The sequence below is a fragment of the Accipiter gentilis genome, chromosome 33 (assembly GCF_929443795.1).
Source record: "Accipiter gentilis chromosome 33, bAccGen1.1, whole genome shotgun sequence".
NCBI classification, from domain to species: Eukaryota; Metazoa; Chordata; class Aves; order Accipitriformes; family Accipitridae; genus Astur; species Astur gentilis.
Window position 1 is genome coordinate 16,676,625 of NC_064912.1, and position 19,421 is coordinate 16,696,045.

The window sequence follows — 19,421 nt, forward strand, 5'->3', positions numbered from 1 at the left end:
ACAAATAAGGTAAGAAGGGAAAAAGATTAAGGCTGGTAATTAATCAGTTAAAGAATGAATGAAACAAAGTGTTCTACCTGGAAAGGAGGAGTTTTATCTGGGCAGCCCATATAAATCTGTTAAATAAATTGCATTTCCATACCTTGGCCACCGAGTTTAACTACCACAACCACAATCCCACTGCAGAGGTGCTGGAACTCAAAACAGCGTGAGCCAGTTTTGTGAGCAAATGATGCTCGATATTCATGAGAGACTGTGTTAACACCAGGATAGCTTCATCACGCAGAACTCTTAAATTAAAACTGGATTTTTTTTACCCTTACTCACTATTTGGTAATGCTACATCATTTTCAATAACAGCAATACTTTTTTTTTTTTGTTGTTGCTGCCTTTAACACTTTGCCTTTATCCTCCACCCCCAGCTAAGCACAGCACTACCACACTCTAATCACAAGCATATCAATTTTCCTGTGACTTCCATAAATATTTTAACAAAATGGTGGATACCAAGAGTTTAAAGTTGTGAGTTTATTGCATATGTAACAAAAATGAACATGACCTCCTGGGTCCAGCCTACTATACAATCACTGTTTATTCCAGCTGGTTCCATAACCACATTAAATAGAACTAGTATTTCTTTAAATACTTTGATTTAGACATAAAATGAAACATTAGTGTACAACTTTCACAAAATAAATCTGCAATAAAAACAGTGGGAAGAATAACAAGGATAGCAGCAATACTTAAACATGACATTACAAAATAATAAATTAAAAAAAATACATTATAAAGTGGTTGAGGAACAAAAAATTAACAAATTAAAAACAGATCCATACTGTATTTCTGGGAACTTGCTGTACCACACGGCCCTGAACCTGGGCACCGGCTCCAGAGGGCCCAGTGGCTGGATCACTAATTTACAAAATCTGTTGGATTTCATAACCACCTCGACTTGAACTAAGTACATACTGCTGAGCAAACGCTGATTTCACCATCTGGAGCTTCGAGCAGCCTTTTTGAAGCAGGGTCTTGTCTAACATAATGCCCAAGTTAACGCTAACATTCATAAAACAGTCTCGTTTCTTCCCGATTTAAAAACACGAGCAAAGTGGTGGTTTCCTACATCCCTGAGCATATATAGTATAGGCTGATGAGCAGTATCAGGGCAAGCACTGAAGGTCTGTGCCAATGGACCGGCTTTTAGGTTTGCCTTTAGGACAGGAACAAAAGACACACTGTACCTTGTATTTCCTTCAGGTCAGATCCAAGAGTATCCGTGTACAAGGTGGAACGTGTAATGACAAAATGAACGCCAGACTTGATGTTATTCTTTGGGCAAGTTTGAGAAGTAACAACCAGTTCAAGTGCTGGCAGACCAAGTGGGAACGAACATACAAATTCAGACAGCTGAGGTTATCCGAACAGCTCCCGAGAAATCAGAGAGTCAATGGCTCAAGCCACACAAACTCTTGTTTGTATTTCATCCTTCCCTGGCCTTGAAACCAGCCATAGGAAGAACAAGCCATCGCTTAAAACCCATTCTGCCTCGCTTCTTTATTTTCCTCCATCCAGCCAACCAGCTTTAAGGCCTGCCTCAAACGCATGTACAGAACAATACAAAAAAATGTCTTCATCGTCACTGAAGTGGCACAAAATTGCAAAGACAACACGATGGGAGAGGTGGTGAAGCTGTTTAAAAGAGAACTGAAATAATTAAAAAGACAGTGCCCTATTCTCATTACTGTCAGCATGGAGGAGGTACCTTGACAAGGGCTTTTAAATACAGCAAAAAACAGACGGACTTTTCAAAACAACAATCCTTGCCTATTCTTATTTTGTGCATTCAATAAAACACTGACCTAGCAAAGACATTAGGAACTATCATATGTCAACTGTGTCATTGACATAGAGCTACTTGACCTATAGATCTCCAAATCAAGGGCCTTTACCTTCACCTCGCTTGGTTTTTACTGAGCCAGTTGTGCTGCATGTAGAGCTTGTGTGATAGGATTTTTGTTAGTGGTGGGCTTTAGTATCTTTTTTTTTTTTTTTTTAAACTCTTTTAGTGAAAAATCCACATGAGACTGCATGCAAAGCTTTTGGGCAATAATCCATTTTGCAGTTTTCCTATCTGACTGGTTTATTGCACATTCAAACAAACGTACTGAAAGGATTAAATACACTCTATGAACAGGTATGACTTCACAGCCATTTTGAAAAGCCAGGGCTGTGGGGATTCTGCTACTCAGCCCAAGACCGTACAGATGCTTGTCTGCTGACAGTTGCATTTCCTCTCTTTTCTGCAAAAGTGTCACACAGTTTCATTTACGTCCCAACAACCACTACTGCAGAAACTGGTCCCCAAGTGCCAAAAGATTCCTACAGAACATGGGTCTAAACATGCCTCTCCTGTACAGTCTTGCAGGATGAGCATCTTTAGCTACCCCGTGCAAATCTCACAATATGGTACAATTTTACACCTCCAATGCAATCCTTACTCCCAACAACAAATCACAAGAATTATGGTCAATGGAAGAAAGAAAACCACAAACAAACAAAACAGAGAAAGATGCCAGGGTTTTGACAAGTGTCTACTTTCTGTCCTATCACAGTTTAAAGCTATTATCAAATTCAATTAAAAAAAAGACAAAATAGAAGTATTCCAGCAGACATCTTCTAAGAACGATCTCTCACCCACAGCTGAATTTCAATGCACTATTCCATAAACATAACATCTGTTAAATGTTTCAGTAATGAATCTCTCTAAAAATCAGGCTTGCCAAAGAAAAAAAATCCTATACGAGCAAGTCTGCTTTACTTAAGTTTAGACATGTTTGATAGATAACTGGGTCTTTCTGAAGCCGTGTTATTTGTTAAAATACTGTCTCATCTTGGTGTGCAAACTGGAAAAATTGTTAGTGATTCAGGTATTTGATTTGCTTTTGTTTCCCCTGGGAAGTTGTTTTAGCAATGTGTTAGAGAACAAACCTTTCAATATTAGTTTCAGATATTTGACAAAATAGCCTTATATGGCTCTCTGGAGAAATCTTCATCCCTACAGAACTGAAGTCATAAATTCTTCCAATAGCTTTCCATAACATTTAAAATGTACTCACTGTATAGTTACCCTTTTACCTCAACCTCCAAATAAACCTTTCCCAAGGCCAAAAAACTTCAGAAGTCTGCTCTGTTAACTTAGCTTTCAGCAATTTCCATGTGAGTCTTAGAATTTGAAGTCACACAAACACATCTTGGGTAAAACAGTGGCACAGAAATCACAGCTTTGGGACTGAATAGATTTTTATCCTCTGTCTCCTCCTTACAAGGCTTCTCTGCAAGGTACTTACATCTGAATGAACTATGGAAAGTAATTCTGCAGGAGGAAATAATTGTTTTCATGTGCAAAACAATTAGATTTCAGCCAGGACAACCAAAAAGAAATCACACAATACCATTTAAGCTGTCCCAGATTCCTTCACTTTTCTCAAGGTGAGCCACAGCTTCCACTGGGAGCTTCCTGCTAAGGCAGAACTTGGATTTCTTTACCTTTCAGTTAAGTGTTCATATGGAGGTATTTTCTGCTAGAAGTTTACTTTTTAAACAGGTGTTTAAAATGTGCAATGCAAATTCTAGTGCCAGTCAGACACTATGCACCCACCGGACTTTACAAGGGCTCAAGCTTGATTTAAGACAAACTAACCAGGTACACCTACCAGTTGCAAGTCCTCAGCAATTAAGCTCATTCTTAATTATACTTTGATTCTCCTGTTAAAAAAACCCCACAGGTCACTGACCCTATCACAATATGTGTTACAAATCTAGCAGAATATCCTGTGTAACCAAAGCCAAATGCTGAACTTGGCTGCATTTCATTTTACGGGGGATGGAAGAAGAGGGAAGGGGTTATTGTAACAAAGGGGAGAAAATAGAGTTGGAAACCACCAACAAAAGCCCCTACCCCCACCCTCATCCACCAGCGGCGGAAGGGAAACAGCCCCATCTCTAAGTTGTCTAGAGTTCCGATGCTTCAGACAGCTTAGCAGGAAGTTCACAGCAAGCTTCTTCTAGCTTTTGATTTGGTGGTCCATGAGCTAGCATCTGTTTCCTTTGGTTGCTTTTTCACTCCACAGCAAACCCACATGTCTCTTCCACAGCTGTCAACAGCTTCTCATAAAGCTTCTCATATGACTCGTAAGGCGGAATGTCAATCCGGTTAAAGCTAGAGGTAAAATAACAACACATTGCAGTATATGAATCTAAAATATTTATTGGAAAAACAATTTCTAGACTAGCTAGATCAGTAAAAAAAAAAAATTTAAAAAAAATTTTCAAAGAAAGCCTCAGCCACTTCCGTGGCTAAACGAGACAAGATAGAAAACAAATGCATTTCTGCAGCAGGAATGCACGACTTAATAGGGCAGCATTTGGGAGGAGGTGGCAGGTGGCAGATGCAGGAGACTTGCAAATAAAGCAAGACATCAGACAGGCGTACTCCCTGCTCTGCCTGCAGACAATCTGTGCCACTGCTGAAATGATTTCCTGTCTCTGAAAGAGTGTGACTTCCGTACGAGAGCTCAGTTCTGTGCCTATACTGTACCAATAGCACGCTTTTCCTACATTTTACATCTGAAAACTATTCTTTGTAATCCTGTATGAGGACTCACTGATGTGAGTCATTTCTCAGTGAATACTTCTGCTGAACACACAGAAATAAACTTACAAACACCTCAGAATAATCAACTCCGGGATAAATGAAACCACAGATAGAAGACAAATCAAGCTATAAGAAGAAAAGTCGATTATTTTGCTGGCTGCAGAGCACAGATATTTCCAAGCTAGCAGAGCACACTTGGAGTCATCTATGCATATCACATGGTTAATCCATACGCAGGACAAAACAGAGATGACTCCTTTAAACCAAGACAAAAGGAAAGCAAGCACTGACAGGCAGAACGTTTTCATCTTACCAAGTGTGGGCTTTTGGAAGGTTGTCTGTGTTTGCATCTATTAAATGGATGGTAAACAGTCTGGGTCCTGCAGCGCCTGTAGAACCTTACAGACAGACATTCTAGTTAATGCACTTCAACAAAACATCATTCATGGACACAAATTTTGCTACTTATAAAAAGGCAAGAGAGAAAATTACAGCTGCAAACACAAGTATGTCATAGGCTAAATCTGTAGATCAGATATGCAGCTGATGAAGGGATGGCTGAAGTGATAGGGCTGGTCATGACAATTAATTTGCAGACTAGTATTTTGGAAAGCTGCTAAATTTTATATCAACAAAGTTGCACCTTCAAAAATGAAAAGACTTAAGTGCAAGAAGGTTTTCCTTGTAAAACAAAACTATGTATGTCAATTTTGAACATCAGTTTACTGTCAGCCAACAGATGGAACTTTATCAGGAGAATCGCAACAGCCTACAACACTGCCACCCTTTCTGATGACAAAAACTGCAATTTTCAGGAACTTGTTTTAAAGTCTAATGGTTCGTTGCCAAACAACGAAGGGAATACAATTCTCATGTAAAAATGTTGTTTGGTCAGCTCTATAATCGTGTGCATGCTTCCACCCAATGATTTTAACATCAGTCCGCAGGGCTGTAAGAGACTGATTAGCTAATATTGACACTAGTCAAAGCACTACATGATGACAGATTTACCAGCTTCTACCACTATCAGCAATGGCTAAACTGTTCGCCATCAGCAGAGCTGCTGACAAATGTAAAACTGCTCTTGGGATCTAAAGTTTTTGAGTGCTTGAGTTGTCCAGTAATACACTGGTATTTTACAAGGGGCTAGCAAATACCACACAATTTTTATCTCTTTCTCCCACCACAGATTAACTCGGCCTCCACATCAGTCACCTTGTAAAGCCTTGAAACCTTGAAGTGGGACGCGCGTCGAACCCGTCACAAACTGCAGCAGCCTTGCCCTTCTTTCTTCATCGAATGTTTCCACTGCTTGCCAGAACCACTTCACAATATTGCTATCTGCCATGCAGTGCTTTAGACGTGTGTTTGACTTCCAGTCATTCAGGTCTATCTTATCCAGGCCTCCTATGATTAGCTGTTAAAGGATTAGAAAATGCTTTAACATTCATTCAGAGTCATTTCAGGTTTGCAGCTATAAAAACATACATCCAACCATTTTGCAAAGCCTAGCATTCTTTATGCGCATGAACTGCCTTTTTGGTGCAAGTAACGCTCCAAAACAGTTTAGAATGGATGTTAAATCTCTCCAGTTTAACTGCAATGAAACTGAGGCCAAGGAGTACACTTATCAGAACTAGAATTTTCACAAGGAACTGGAGTCAGAAGCCCATTCAAGACTTGCTTTGTTAAATCTACGCTACCTGAAAAGTACAGCATGTCTTTGAGGGCACAGCACAGACTTAGAAGGCGGCATGCCATCTACTGTGCTACACAACATCATTGTCCTGATGCAGGTTTGTCCTAGACGTGCCAGTACCAGCTAAGACAGAATCCTGCCCAGCTTACAGTAACATCCTAGTTGGTTTGTTGTTCCATGACAAACTACAGAAACTTTTCATCTGTTTTCTGATGTCTTTTGAGAGAGGCTCTGACACAGACCAGTCATTCTACTTCAATCTCTTTTCCAGATGACACCAGGTTGCAAAATACTGTAAAAGGAAGTCACTGCTGGCCATGAATCTAACCACCGCCCATGGCAATGACAAATAAATGGCATAGAGAAAACTTCATCACTCAAAATGTGTGTCATATTCTAAATTTCCTATAGTATTACATATTGAGGATCACGTTTCTAAGAGCTACCATTTAGCAGCTGCCTTTTTGTGCCACCAAGAAGACAGCACCCGCTTACACTCATTTACATTATTAGGACAGTTGTGACTGTTCTGACGCAGACTATTGAAATATTTAATGGATTTTTAATCTCCCTTTTCAAGCAGCTAGCAAATGGAATGCAATAACTTCATGGGATTAATGAGTATGCATGAACAACTAGCACAAAGCTAGTGCTTCCAATACCGCAAATGGTCCATATTCCACAAGTTGCCTTATTTTTTTGAAAAGGCAAAAGCAGAGGAAAAATTGCTGTAACAGGAATTATTTTAAGAGGTAGCATTCTGCATCTCAGGATTAAGTGAGAAGACAAATTACTTTCTTTTCTATATGCTCTACACTTCTATTTTAGCCCCTGTAAACCATGCCCTACGTGCATATGGAAACAGCCATGTATGAAAACAGTTACTGAAGAAAACAAGCTCTGGGGTGGGTAACACGTTAGGTCTTGCCAACAGTTCCTCAAACTTGCAGTACTTCCTCCCTGCCCAGACCACCTGCTTTGAGCATTATTCCTTGGTTAGACAACATGGAGTATTTGTCTCTCCCTGTTTAAGTAGCCCTCTCAATAATGTTAACCCAAAGAACGTGGGTTTGGCTAAACAAATACACAGCTTTCTGGTATGTAAACTGCAATAAGATTTGTGCATTTGTTTTTTGTGTTTTGGTGTTGGTTTTTTTAAAATCAGTGCTTGATTGTGGATCAAACAAATTACAAAACAATATTCCATGTGGATATAACTTGTACCTCAAGTTCCTTCTGGTCGAAAGGCTTAAGGAGATGTTGAGGAATAAGTTCATTAAAACCCTTCTGCAGAGCCAGGAACTGTGCCTCTATTCCTCTCATAAATCGCCAGTTTACATACAACCTGGGGGGGAGGAAAGAAAGGCAGGGATGATGAGCTAGATAGGACTGGGCTTTTTACAGCAGAGCTGGAAAATGCCCATATTACTGAGGAACTTGTTTTAATACACACATTTTGTAATATGAAAGAAATGCTTATCAGTTCCTTTTTTCCATCCACAATTAATTATTGCACTATCAACAGAAAAACCAAAGTACAATTCAGAGCTTCATCTTCCCAGGTCTTACAATAGTGCGTTGTGTGAAAACACTCATGGCATTTACGATTCAGGTGTTTCCCCCCAAAATACTTACTTGATTAGTTTCACTATATAAAAAAAATTCATCTGTTTACTACCTTCTTTCCACTATATTTGCAGGATACATTTTTGGTCTGCAATACCTGACATATTCTTTCTTGTTCTCTTCTGTCACTGGAATATTCCTGCCATTTGGTTTGAGCTCATGCTGTAAAATCCGCCCAAAAGCATTGTGTTCCACACAAAATGTATGGTCCAGAACTGGGGTGATATCGTTCTCTCTGGCAATGGAAAGACAGAGGGTAAATCTAGAATTTTTGATATTTTGATAACTCTCAGTGGTGATGCTTCGTTATCTGAACACTTGGTTAGTCTTCAGGATTAACCTAGTAACTAGCCATCTGCATTTCACACCACTAGACGAATATTGCCACAATCACCAATTTCTATACAGCTTAAGGCATGTTGAAGAGCCTGATCAGATATGGGTCATCCATCCAATTCTAGTAGTACTCAGGATAATGAATAAAACCCTATATACACAAAAACACATACACATACATATATACAGCAATAATCTGATCTGCTATCATGTGTAAGTGTGAAGCACGGAAAAGATCACATGCAGTGAACTTCAACAACATCAGTAACTTTAAATACAAAATTCAAAACAGCATTTAGGAAAAGAAATTGAGACAATGCAGAGCCGTGCTGGAGTCCCAAAGCTACACCAAATGTTGGATTTTGTTCTGAACTGTAAGCATACAGAAGCCCACATTACTTCCATTTTTTTTCCATTTTAATCAAAGTTGTTTTTCTTTTGAACCAGGCTGTACTTCCCCACAGAACTCTGTCCTGAGTTTGGGGTTTGATACTGTGATATTCTACCATACCCATGCAACGTTTAATGATTTAGTATCTACTTTGCTGCAAGGAGAGCTAACACAGAGTTTGCAACGAGAACTTTTCCTCAAGTACCTCGAGATTTTTGACATAGTAGTTTAATAATTTTGTACAGATCTCCACCATTACAAGATTTTTTGCAAACATTTTCTGTAAGGCTTTATCTCACTATTGCCAACATACTCTACCCCATCTTCTCTAGAGTGAGACAATTGAAAAATACAGTACTTACAAGATCCAGACTAAACTTTTGTGTAACTCTGGGTCAACAGATTCCAGATCGGAGAGCTGAATGGGCTTCCCCAACAGCTGTTTGTAAAAGGGAACCGTGAAACCCCCATTGATATAGTGTCCATGGAACACAGCCAAACCCATTATCCGACCAACAAAATGGAAATAAGATAAATGGTCCTGCAGGCAGAGAGGAGAGAAAATCAGGCAGCAGGAAGACACTGACATCTTGTGGTTATATCTGTGCCATCAGTTCTATATTCAGTGCAAGTTATCTGCAACCCCCTGGAAAAAAGGAGCCACCATTTTTCCTCATAACATAACCAAGAACAGAAGCATTTAATGATTAAATGCCTCAGACAAGTATCTGTGCATTACCTGACTAATAAATTGGATACAAGTCCTCTAGACCTCTCAAATGGCAAAACTTGGAAAAAGAAAATCCCCATGAAACTCCCAGAATCCAAGAAGATATGACAGTTCCAAACAAATTAGTTTATTCTTTGTTTAACCATCAAAATCTTTTTGCTCTTGAGGAAGCAGGCCATGTGCTTGTTTCCTTCATGTCTTTCATGTTGCTTATAAACTGACTTCTGAAAACTGAGGCATAAGTCCTATGGATGAGATTCTTCCGATCTATCTTCCCCTTCTTACAGAGCAAATGTCAGGAAATGTGATGTCAGGAAAAATTCCCCTGTACTAATACAGAATTGCTACTTCTTTTAGGGTCTGCACCAATACAAATCCTCCAGTAAGAAAAGAAAGCAAGCACAGCAGCTTACTGGGAAAGGGCAGGCAAGGCATACAAGCCCCTACAGTCACGGGGTGAACACTGCTTAGAAATACAATGCTGTCTACACAACTACCTGCATTCATAGTGAAGATGAATTTCACCTACGTGTATCTTCTCAGAACCATGGTGCATCCCAATCAGTACTGAGGAATCTCAAAGAAATCAGATACTTATCAAAGGATACCTCCTCTGTCATGTTTTTAATTTCTGAACAAAACCCCTCTGCTTCATACTATATCAATATAAGACTCATTAACACATCCTTATTCTGCTTTATCCTTCAGTTCATACTCTTGTCATGGAAGACCAGCTGTAACAAAAAACTGCAGGGGACATCTGTTAAAGTAGGTATGTTGCTCAGAAGTTAATACTTACAGGATTGATAGAAGAGTCTGGATTGATTTGCAGCATGTAAATATTATCTGTGGAGTACTGGAAGAGTCCATAATAGGGATTCAACATTTCATGGCACAGTAAATACAACCATTCTCTGCCCAAAAAAAACCCAAAGGTATTTTAGAAGGGTGCAACTTCCACTTAAGTTTCAGACAACACAATTATTGTGAATCATCAGTTATGAAATGCTTATTTCAAAATCAGATCACCTTGTACTGCCCGCCATTTACAGACCAAAAAGGTATGCTTAAAAACCCATAAAGTGTCCTACTTCACTCACAGGCAGACTTGTTTTAGTTTAGAAGTACTGAAGGGTTTAACATCAATTAGAGAAGCTATAGCTAGCTGTTAGACAACGCCATCAACAAATTGAGTCTGAACAAGACCCACTTCCATAAAAATCTTGACTTTGTACAGAGTTCAGATATTTGGAGACTAAGACATCCACTCCTCTGCAACCTGTACAGTATAAAGAAATACTCAAAAAATCTGTTGTTTAAAATCAGCTCAATCACTGGAAGTCTTCAGAAAAGCTGTTTTTCTGCAAATGCTTGATGACTAGAGAAGCTCTGCTTTCAGCAGAGAGGCCAGAAGGGGCAGAGAGAGCAAAAGCAATGAAAGAGGAAGTGTTAGGTAAATTCTCTCACCTCAGTAACATACAAAGACTGGAATGGAACTAAAGCTATTTCTGACCTCACAACTCACCATGACAAATACCCCTTTATTATTAAATTTGGACACCCATCCCAGGTCCAAAATATTCTGAGAACTATCAACTTTAATGCTTAGAAGTGGAGCCATACTGATCTGAAAGAGTCTGTTACAGCAAATGAGCGATTATGAAAGCCATCAGGGCAATAGGATGTCAACAGTGGAGACACTCAAGGTTGCCTCGGGTAAGGCAGCTCAGAAAGTTCCAAATTCTTTCCTTTGTCCAGGGATGGGTTACTGAAAGACACCTAAGTGGGTGATGCAGCCTTTGTGGATCTGAGAAATTTCTCAGTGAATTTACACAATGCATCTGAGCCACCGCAAAGATGAGCATTTTAGTGATGCTACAATCAGCTCCAGAACTTCAGATCTGATGCAACCCACAGGGAATTATTATTTTTAAGAGGGAGGCAAGTCCTCTCTAAAATTTTAGCCTTTGTTTAGGATTAGTTCATCTCCACTCCTGCTCCAACAGATCAGAGGACCCTCCTGAATGTGGCTGAGACGTAACAAAAAGGAACCCCTATCGTCTTGCAATCCATTTGCTGGAAATCAGACAGGTGTATTTAACAAAACCTTTACTGTGATTTGGATTTTACTTCAGAGTCTATATGCCTCTTGAAAGACCTCACAATTTGAGCTGATCACACTTGCACTTATGAAACTGGAGCCCGTTGCTGGGATCAGCACTTTCTCCAATAAGATCAATAGCCTATCCTGAACAAGCCTTTTACACTCACTGCATAATGGTGATGAAGACAGAGTACCTATGGAGAAGAGGGGAAACAGAAAGACCTCAATCCCGTGTTAATTCCAGTAACATTCCCAAATACAAGGCATATTAACTCATTTAGTACGAGCCTTTGACACCAGGAGGGTGGTGGGACAACTGTTAAATCGCATGCTTCCACTTTCCAATCTGCCATGATATGAAGACTGAAGCTACAACCACTACCTATAAACTAGATCACAAATAACTAACACCATTAACAGATAATTTGAAAGGGAATGATATCAGCCATGGGTCACTTTAAGAACAATTTTACAGTTAAAAAGTGTCAGACAAACCCCCAAATCTCACCTTGCTACTCCTCCATAATCCAGGCCTTCCTCTCCTCGAAATTTCACCATAAGCCTCTTTTTCAAGTCCTTTGGCCTCATCTTCATTATCTGACGGTAGGATTCCTGTATGTGTATTTTTACAAGTAGATATTTTATTTCCTTCCTATAATTAAGTCTACTAATATGCATTACTGTAATACATAGATTGTTACTCAACTACAGAAAACATTAGTCTGTGAAGCAAATTCCAAGGACAACTCTAACACTTGTATTCACTACCTCTCTGGTGAAGCAAACTTGCTGTAATCAAAGATGAGTTTTACTTAACTCTTGCGTGTCAACAGCTGCTATTAGTAGTAGAAAGTCAATCAAATACCTCAAATATTTCCTCTCTGGATACTTCAATGCGACAGTGACCAGCCTGTGGTTGCTGAAGAGAGAGCTCATGTCTAAGAACTTTCAACTTTTGTACCAAGTCTCTTTCATATCTCTGTGCAGGCAACTCCTCACCATCTTCTAGTGATCCCTCATTTGGAGCTGGCAAAGGCTGCTGGCTCGGCTCTTTTAGCTGGCATTGATGACTTTGAAAGAAAAGTAGAATATTTATTCTAGAAGCTTAACAATAAGGAATATGTAAAACAATGATGGAAGAACTGATTAAGATTCTCCAAGAGGAACCTCGAGTGAAATGTGTATTCAGCTGGGTAACTTCTATAGCATCATTACTCTACATTCAGGGACTTAAGGAATACAGATATTTACAATAAAGAGTTTCAGCATTTTTCAGCTCAGTTTTTACATAGCAATACATTGCGGAAGGCTGTGGAGCATGATCACTGAATTAAAATGTTTGCGTGGTATTTCCCCCATACGGAGACAACTTTCAAGAGTGTAACACAAAAAGAGACCTCTAATGGAACAAACAACAGCTTTATAAATGGAAGTACCTAACAACCGCAATGAATTTTATTCCAGCTCCATGCAAAATAAGGCTGGGGATTCTTGACACAGTAAAAGTACTGCATCTGTGGTTATTAAAAAAGAAAGATGTACCTGTCCCAAATAGTTGCAGGTCCATACATTCAAGTCTCCTTAATCATCAGTGCTTTATTTGGATTGTGGAGCAATATTTTTTAGATACAGAGATTCCCCAACTGGCTTTAAGCACAGACAACTTGGATCCAGGAAAAAGTCTCATCTTGCGCTCAACAAGCACTGCCAAGCTGCTTCCAGGGTCAGTTCTGTAACAGTTCAGCTGCCTTTGCATGATGCAGAGCTTGAGCTTATTAAATCCTGCTAAACCCAAACTGGCTGTGCACAGCACCAGGTGACCAGAGTCCAGCTGGCTTTATATTCCTGTTGTCTGGAGCTCAAGGGAACATGAAGCCAGTTCAGGTCTAGCATAGCTAGCACAGAACTAGAACTGCTAATCCAGACAGGCATGAGCTGACTGCTGTGGAACCACCTGGCAGTCCCTCTACTCCACATCCCAGCATTTCCAGAACTGCATATTCGCTCCAGCACAGCTTAGGGAAATTTTGTCAAACCAGCCTAAAGAGATTAGTGTTGTGCCAAAATAAGCAAGCCCTCCCTTAAATCTGAGGGCTGGAAAGCATAGTAAAAACATTTTTGAAGAGTCTCTGCCAAAAGCTTAGATAAAACCAGCACTGAGAACCAATGCTCAGACCCTGACTAGAGCATTGGTTGCATCTGTTCTCCAATATTGTTATCATGCAGTTTTTCAGCTCCTCGTGACTCCCAGACTATACTTAAAATTGGACAAAAATAAAAGATTTAAGAATCCAAACTTGACATGAACTATCAGGCAAGGTTCTTACTTCATGATGTGATGTAGTCGTGGATCTGTGAATTGTGTGGTTCTGTTGTTATGATCTACAAAATATATTCTTCCTGAAACTGTACTTCTAACTTCCCAGCCTGGAGGCAAAGGTCCTAGTTCATCACAATTCACACTGTTAAGGTCTCTAAGGAGAAAAGCAAACAAAATGTTAAAGCACTTCTTAAGTTAAGATGAGACCAATTTACATTAAGGGGAGACTGGGGAATGAATTTGGTGCTCAGTGATTCTAGGCTATCAAAGTCTTAGGAAGGAGAGAATAGCTATTTTAATGCTGTCTTTTTAGAATCCTCAATCTAAGCAGTGCAACTCCCTATGTATGCGTGGTACATGCACAGAAAGGTAAATCAGCAAAACACCTTCTGTCTTTGGCAGGCTTGGAAAGTAACAAAGCCATACAGCTTAAAAGTAACTTCAATATGCAATATCATCATTTAGGTGATGACAGGGCTTCTGGGGGCTATAAAAGGAGGAAGAGACATTTTTTCAAAGCAAAAATTTCATGGAAAAATTGCCATTAACACTAACGTGATCCACATGCAGAAAACTAAACAATTAACCAAAGGCCTCTGCACCAACCACTGTCTCCAAACACCCAATAAGTTAAGAGGCTAAGGCAGCCAAATACTAAGATCACCTAAAAAACCAAAAATGTCACCACCTCTTTAATTAGACAAGGTTAGAATCCTAACTATTTTACTGATAAATCATTGAGAGTAAGGCTTTACCAACACATTCACCCCTTTCATCCTAGATAAATTTCGGGTATCACTCTACGTGCTGCTAAAGGTAGTCACTCACTTTCAGGTAGTGTTCAAACTCAATGCGTAGGATGTGCTTACACCTAGAAAACTGAAAACACTTAAGGCCCCAGCCACCTAATAGAGGAAAACACCAAGAGTGACAAGAAAAGGAAGGAAGGAAGGAAACCTGAAGATTATTTTTAGACAGAAAAGCTATTGTTAAGTAAAGTATTCTTTAGACTGCTGGCATGGATTCACCTGTTACCCAGGGTTGAAGACACAACTCTATATATTTCCTTACCTAAATCTAACCATGCAACATCAGTATAAATGAGTAAATGGAGAGGCTTTAGAAAGGTAGAAACACTTTGTACACCAAAGGCTTCATTAGTGTCCCAGTGAGTATAAGCCAGCAGGGGATACACAGGCAGACAGACAAGCCTTTGTTAGGCTCCTTAAAGAAGATTATGGTTGTAACCATTTGTTTCAATCAGCTGTGCATCTGAAAGTACTGTAGAGATCTGATTACATCAAGTTTTAACCTACATCTGTGCTAAATGCCAAGGTTAGGTTTTGGCACTGCAAGTTGGTAGTATGAAAGCCACCTTCAACTACAATAAGAGTGACCTGTGACTCACAAGATACTGTTGTGTCCACTTACTTTGCTGGTCCTGAAAACCTGGCTCAAAGGTTTGTTGAGAGAAGTAGCAATACCTTTCATTAGGCCAACCAAAACCACTTGAAGAAGAGACAAGGCTTTGGGTGCACAAGCCTGACATGAGTGACGTGAACGAATGAGCATTGTAATTTCTTCTTCCAGCGATATTAGCTAATCTAACATCAGCTATTTTCTCTCTCTCAACTTTATTTTTCATATCCTTCCATATACTGTGGTTTTATCAACACTTCTGCCCACACTACTTTATATCAGTTTTCTAATATCCTGTATCACATCCACGTATTATCCAGCCAGCACAGCAGCTGAAGAAGTAACAAACTTTGTGTTCCACTCTTGAATCTGGTGCGCAGGTGGTCCAGTGAAACAGCCCAGATTCAGAGCTCCTCAAGGAAGGGCGCCAGACCTTAGTCACAAAGACCTGGATTAACTGCAGCTTAAGGTTTAAAGAAGCTTTACTAAATTAATCATGTGCAGGATTCAAATTTTCTAGCTGCAAATCATTGGTCTAAAGCATAAAAAACCCCAACACCACTTCAAGTTTAAAGATGACAAGTAATCTCTGCTTCAGTTATACATGAGTGAGCACTATTAGAGCAAAAGTTACAAGTTCAATACTCAGGAAACAGTGGTTTTAAGAAAGTAGTCACTTTTTTCTTCCATTTGCAGTACAGTGTTTTCATACAAAAAAAGAAATTTAGGTAAAAAAGAAATTTAGGTAAGATTCAGATATCTGTAGCTTCACCAAAAGTCATATCGACATTTTAAGAATAATTTGTCAAATGGGAATTCCTGAAGGACTACATATTTTTTTCCCTTTCATTTTACATGATTCACGAGTAGATAACTCTCTCTTTCAAAAAGAGCAATCGTTAATGTTTGGTGAAAAGGTAACTAGAAAGATCCAAAACTATTCCTCTGCTCGTAGCTCTCCTTTTAAATTTAGACAGGCCATTTAATAGATTTTTGCTTTTAAAGATTCAGCCTACTGCCATAGACCCCCCCCCCCCCCCACCCCCCCAAAAAAAACCAAAACCAAAACCAAAACCCAAGCCAAACAAACCCCTGACTTTGTAACTATAAGTACATACCTTGGTATCCTAGGGTCATGCCATGTGCTAACTCCAGTCTGTGTGTGCAAAAAATAAACCTGTCCCTGTACCGTTGTTCTTTGTTCTATGAAAAGGGAAGACAGATTATTCTTAATTACAAATCTGAAAAAAATCAGACTAAACAGTTTGTTCAAAGCCATTACCATATTATCTTTCTGTCAGAGCTAGGAGAAAGTACTTGAGCCATCATCCTGATCTCTTGCAGCATAGACCGTTTTGTCCTTAAATGCTGTCTTCGCAAATTTACTTGACTACACATTTCTGTGCTCTTTCTGAAACTCACAAATCCATGCACCAGTATGTTTTAGTTTGCATTTTTATTTTTAGATTTCAAGACAACCCAAACCCCCAAACTGGATTTCTTTACTCCTAAATTTGGTGTGCTCTTTTCTGAGATTTAAATTCTCCTTAATCTCACCCTCCCTAATCTTCTGTACTACTGGCTTCTTTGTTGCTTTTATATATTCCTGATCTTTTCTCAAATGTGGGCTCAAACCTACACAACATGCCAAGGGGGAAGGAAAAAATAGCATTACTGCTCTAGTTTAAAGAGCTCTTTACATTCGTTCTCCCTAGATACAGAGCCAAGATTAGCAGTGAATTTTCTGTAACAGCATCATACCACAACCTCATGTTTAATTTACCATCAACCCCTCAGTGTATCCTGGCGTAGCCAACTGCTAATTAGCCAATCTCAAACTCCCATCTGCACTGCTTAGTTCCTTTTCCAAAATACAGACCATTAGACGCATGTGGATGCTGCATGTTCTAACAGGTAAACCACATCTATATATTAAAATGGGAGAATTTTTCTCTGAAGTCTTTTGAAAAAAACTTCAATTTTATAGTTCTGGAAAACTCTTACCGTAGCCTTCTGGTAGGTCAGGCGACTGGTGACCATGCGGTCTGTTCTGAGGTGTCTGTACATGACCTCTGACTTCAGGAGTCCGAAGTCGCTGTGCCTGAAGCCTCTGATCTTGACTGGGGGACTCTACGAAGCGACAGTTGCCTCCCCCAGCAGCCCCTGTAGTGTCTGTATACGGTGCTGGTTCTTCCATAAAACAGCTCAGCGGCCTTCCCGGCCCAGAATCTTCATAAACCGTTCTGAAAATGGGGAAACTTCAAGAGTTTCCATCACGAGAGAAGTGAATGCAGCAATAACTGTTTTTCTCTCTCTCTCCCTCTGTTACTTCAAGTACGGCAACTTTTAACTCAAGATATGCCACTTTCTTAATGGTTTTATCTCCCACATTTCCCATGGAAGTGCCAGAAGCACTGGTAACAAAAAATATCAAGTCCTATCCAGTATAGCTTATTTTCTTCAAGTATCCAGCTACAATCTTACTACCTGATATGTATTCCCAGACAATATATTAGTCACACTGATATTTAATATTTTTAGTGTTAATTACATTCTTTCCACATATAAACTATTCTTCTAATTAAGTGTAAAGAAAACAATACTTACCCTTCATTCTCCAAAAGCCCTCTACAGTCTACTACAGAACCTCCTGTGCCTATTCTGTCCCGTGTCTGTAAACTGACTGAAATAAAAAAAAAACAAAGAGAAGTTAATAATAAAAGAACAACTGTTCCCTTAAAAACAACATAAAGACAAAACCCCCACATTTTTACAGGGTAAAATATTAAGGAAAGCTATATCCTACACACAAGAGCACACCACTTACCAAAACTCCTTCTATAACCCTAAAGCATTACTGATTTTTTTAAAAAGGGAGAAGCAAAACCAGAGGCATCACCCCCTCAAAACTTAAGCGGAGCCTATTTCTGTAAATATCAAACATGTCAGGTTCTACATCTGTGTTTCATGAGGATCCAGAAAGCTAAGCTGGAAAGAAATTACTCACCACTAGATGTCATCATTACGGTAAAATTTGGGGTTTGCCGAATACATTACCTTATCAATGAAAAGCCTGGGTTGGGTGGGGGGCAGCAAAAGGTGGTAAAATGGGTTAAATTAGCCATAAAACTAGCACTGACTGGTTGAAATTTGAAAATCGGTTACATGAGTCAAAGGTATTAAAACAGCAATTTGCAAAATTTCTTTAACTCCTCCAGATCCTCTTTTCCAGGTAAAATTCTCTTTGCCTGTCACCTTGGTCCAAATGCAATCAGTTTCACAGTAACATTTACCCTTCTGGAACTGCATTAGAAACCTTACCAGATGCATTCCCTCTTTTTAATATTGTTTCCCATTATCAACTGAGAGAAAACAAACTCCTTCAGAGCAGTACAATGAAAATTTTCAGGTTATGTAATTTAATCCCATTAAAGTCAGAAGAAACAACACAGAAAAGGCACAGAAGCAGTAATGACTACGGGTTTGTTTTTTTTAATACAACATTTGTCCAGATAGTGTATTTACATAGCGTATGAACATTTAGCTGAGAGGATTCTTACCCACTATTTGGCCTCGTACAGCATCGGTATCTGTGGGATTTAGTTTGCATAGATCCAAACGCTGGTCTGCAAATGAGAAAAGGGAAGATTAACTAAACACCAGGGGTGGGTGGGAATACTATTCACTACTCAGATACAAGGCACTGAAGGTTCTTGATTGCACCAGGTAGGAATTGCTCTTACATCCAGTATCTTTTAGCCTGCTGATGGCATTGGAGAGGAGTCGGACACACCCCAGGAAGCCAGCTCCCTGTTTCTTGTGGATTTTTTTATGGTTCCATACACTGATGGTTATGGAATCTGTCTTGCCAACATATCTAGAAAAATACATATTAGAAGAGTAATTTTAGAAAAAATAACCTCTCTTTACTCCACAGAATTTATGCTTTATTTGGTACAAATTCTGATACATTTTAGTGCATTGGTCATGCTGCTTTATTATCAATACAGAAGTGCTTAAGCCTGAAATGGTGTTATTAATGAATTACTGCACTATGATTTCACACAACATGTTAAATTGTTACTGCTGCAGCATGAATTTAACTACAGACAGCCTCATTAAAAGCTATGCAACAAGCTGAT

The 19,421-nt window shown here is 39.3% G+C and overlaps 1 protein-coding gene across 4 annotated transcripts in view; it reads right to left on the reverse strand.

The window, feature by feature from the left end:
• Nucleotides 1–513: 513 nt before the first annotated feature.
• SMURF1 (SMAD specific E3 ubiquitin protein ligase 1) overlaps nucleotides 514–19,421 on the reverse strand; it is a 47,608-nt gene continuing 28,700 nt past the window's right edge. Inside the window, exons 4-18 of one of the 4 annotated variants that reach the window (XM_049791069.1) lie at nucleotides 19,023–19,156; nucleotides 18,840–18,905; nucleotides 17,887–17,962; nucleotides 17,284–17,522; nucleotides 16,398–16,482; nucleotides 13,868–14,014; nucleotides 12,406–12,610; nucleotides 12,049–12,152; nucleotides 10,236–10,350; nucleotides 9,069–9,247; nucleotides 8,077–8,214; nucleotides 7,578–7,698; nucleotides 5,870–6,071; nucleotides 4,968–5,043; nucleotides 514–4,219 (exon numbers count right to left, since the gene is read on the reverse strand). In XM_049791069.1, the coding sequence (XP_049647026.1) occupies nucleotides 4,120–4,219; nucleotides 4,968–5,043; nucleotides 5,870–6,071; nucleotides 7,578–7,698; nucleotides 8,077–8,214; nucleotides 9,069–9,247; nucleotides 10,236–10,350; nucleotides 12,049–12,152; nucleotides 12,406–12,610; nucleotides 13,868–14,014; nucleotides 16,398–16,482; nucleotides 17,284–17,522; nucleotides 17,887–17,962; nucleotides 18,840–18,905; nucleotides 19,023–19,156 (1,987 nt within the window). In that variant the 3' untranslated portion in view covers nucleotides 514–4,119. Of the gene's footprint in view, nucleotides 4,220–4,967; nucleotides 5,053–5,869; nucleotides 6,072–7,577; nucleotides 7,699–8,076; nucleotides 8,215–9,068; nucleotides 9,248–10,235; nucleotides 10,351–12,048; nucleotides 12,153–12,405; nucleotides 12,611–13,867; nucleotides 14,015–16,397; nucleotides 16,483–17,283; nucleotides 17,538–17,886; nucleotides 17,963–18,839; nucleotides 18,906–19,022; nucleotides 19,157–19,421 lie in introns of all 4 variants that reach the window. The other 3 variants (XM_049791068.1, XM_049791067.1, XM_049791066.1) reach the window with 3 other exon arrangements.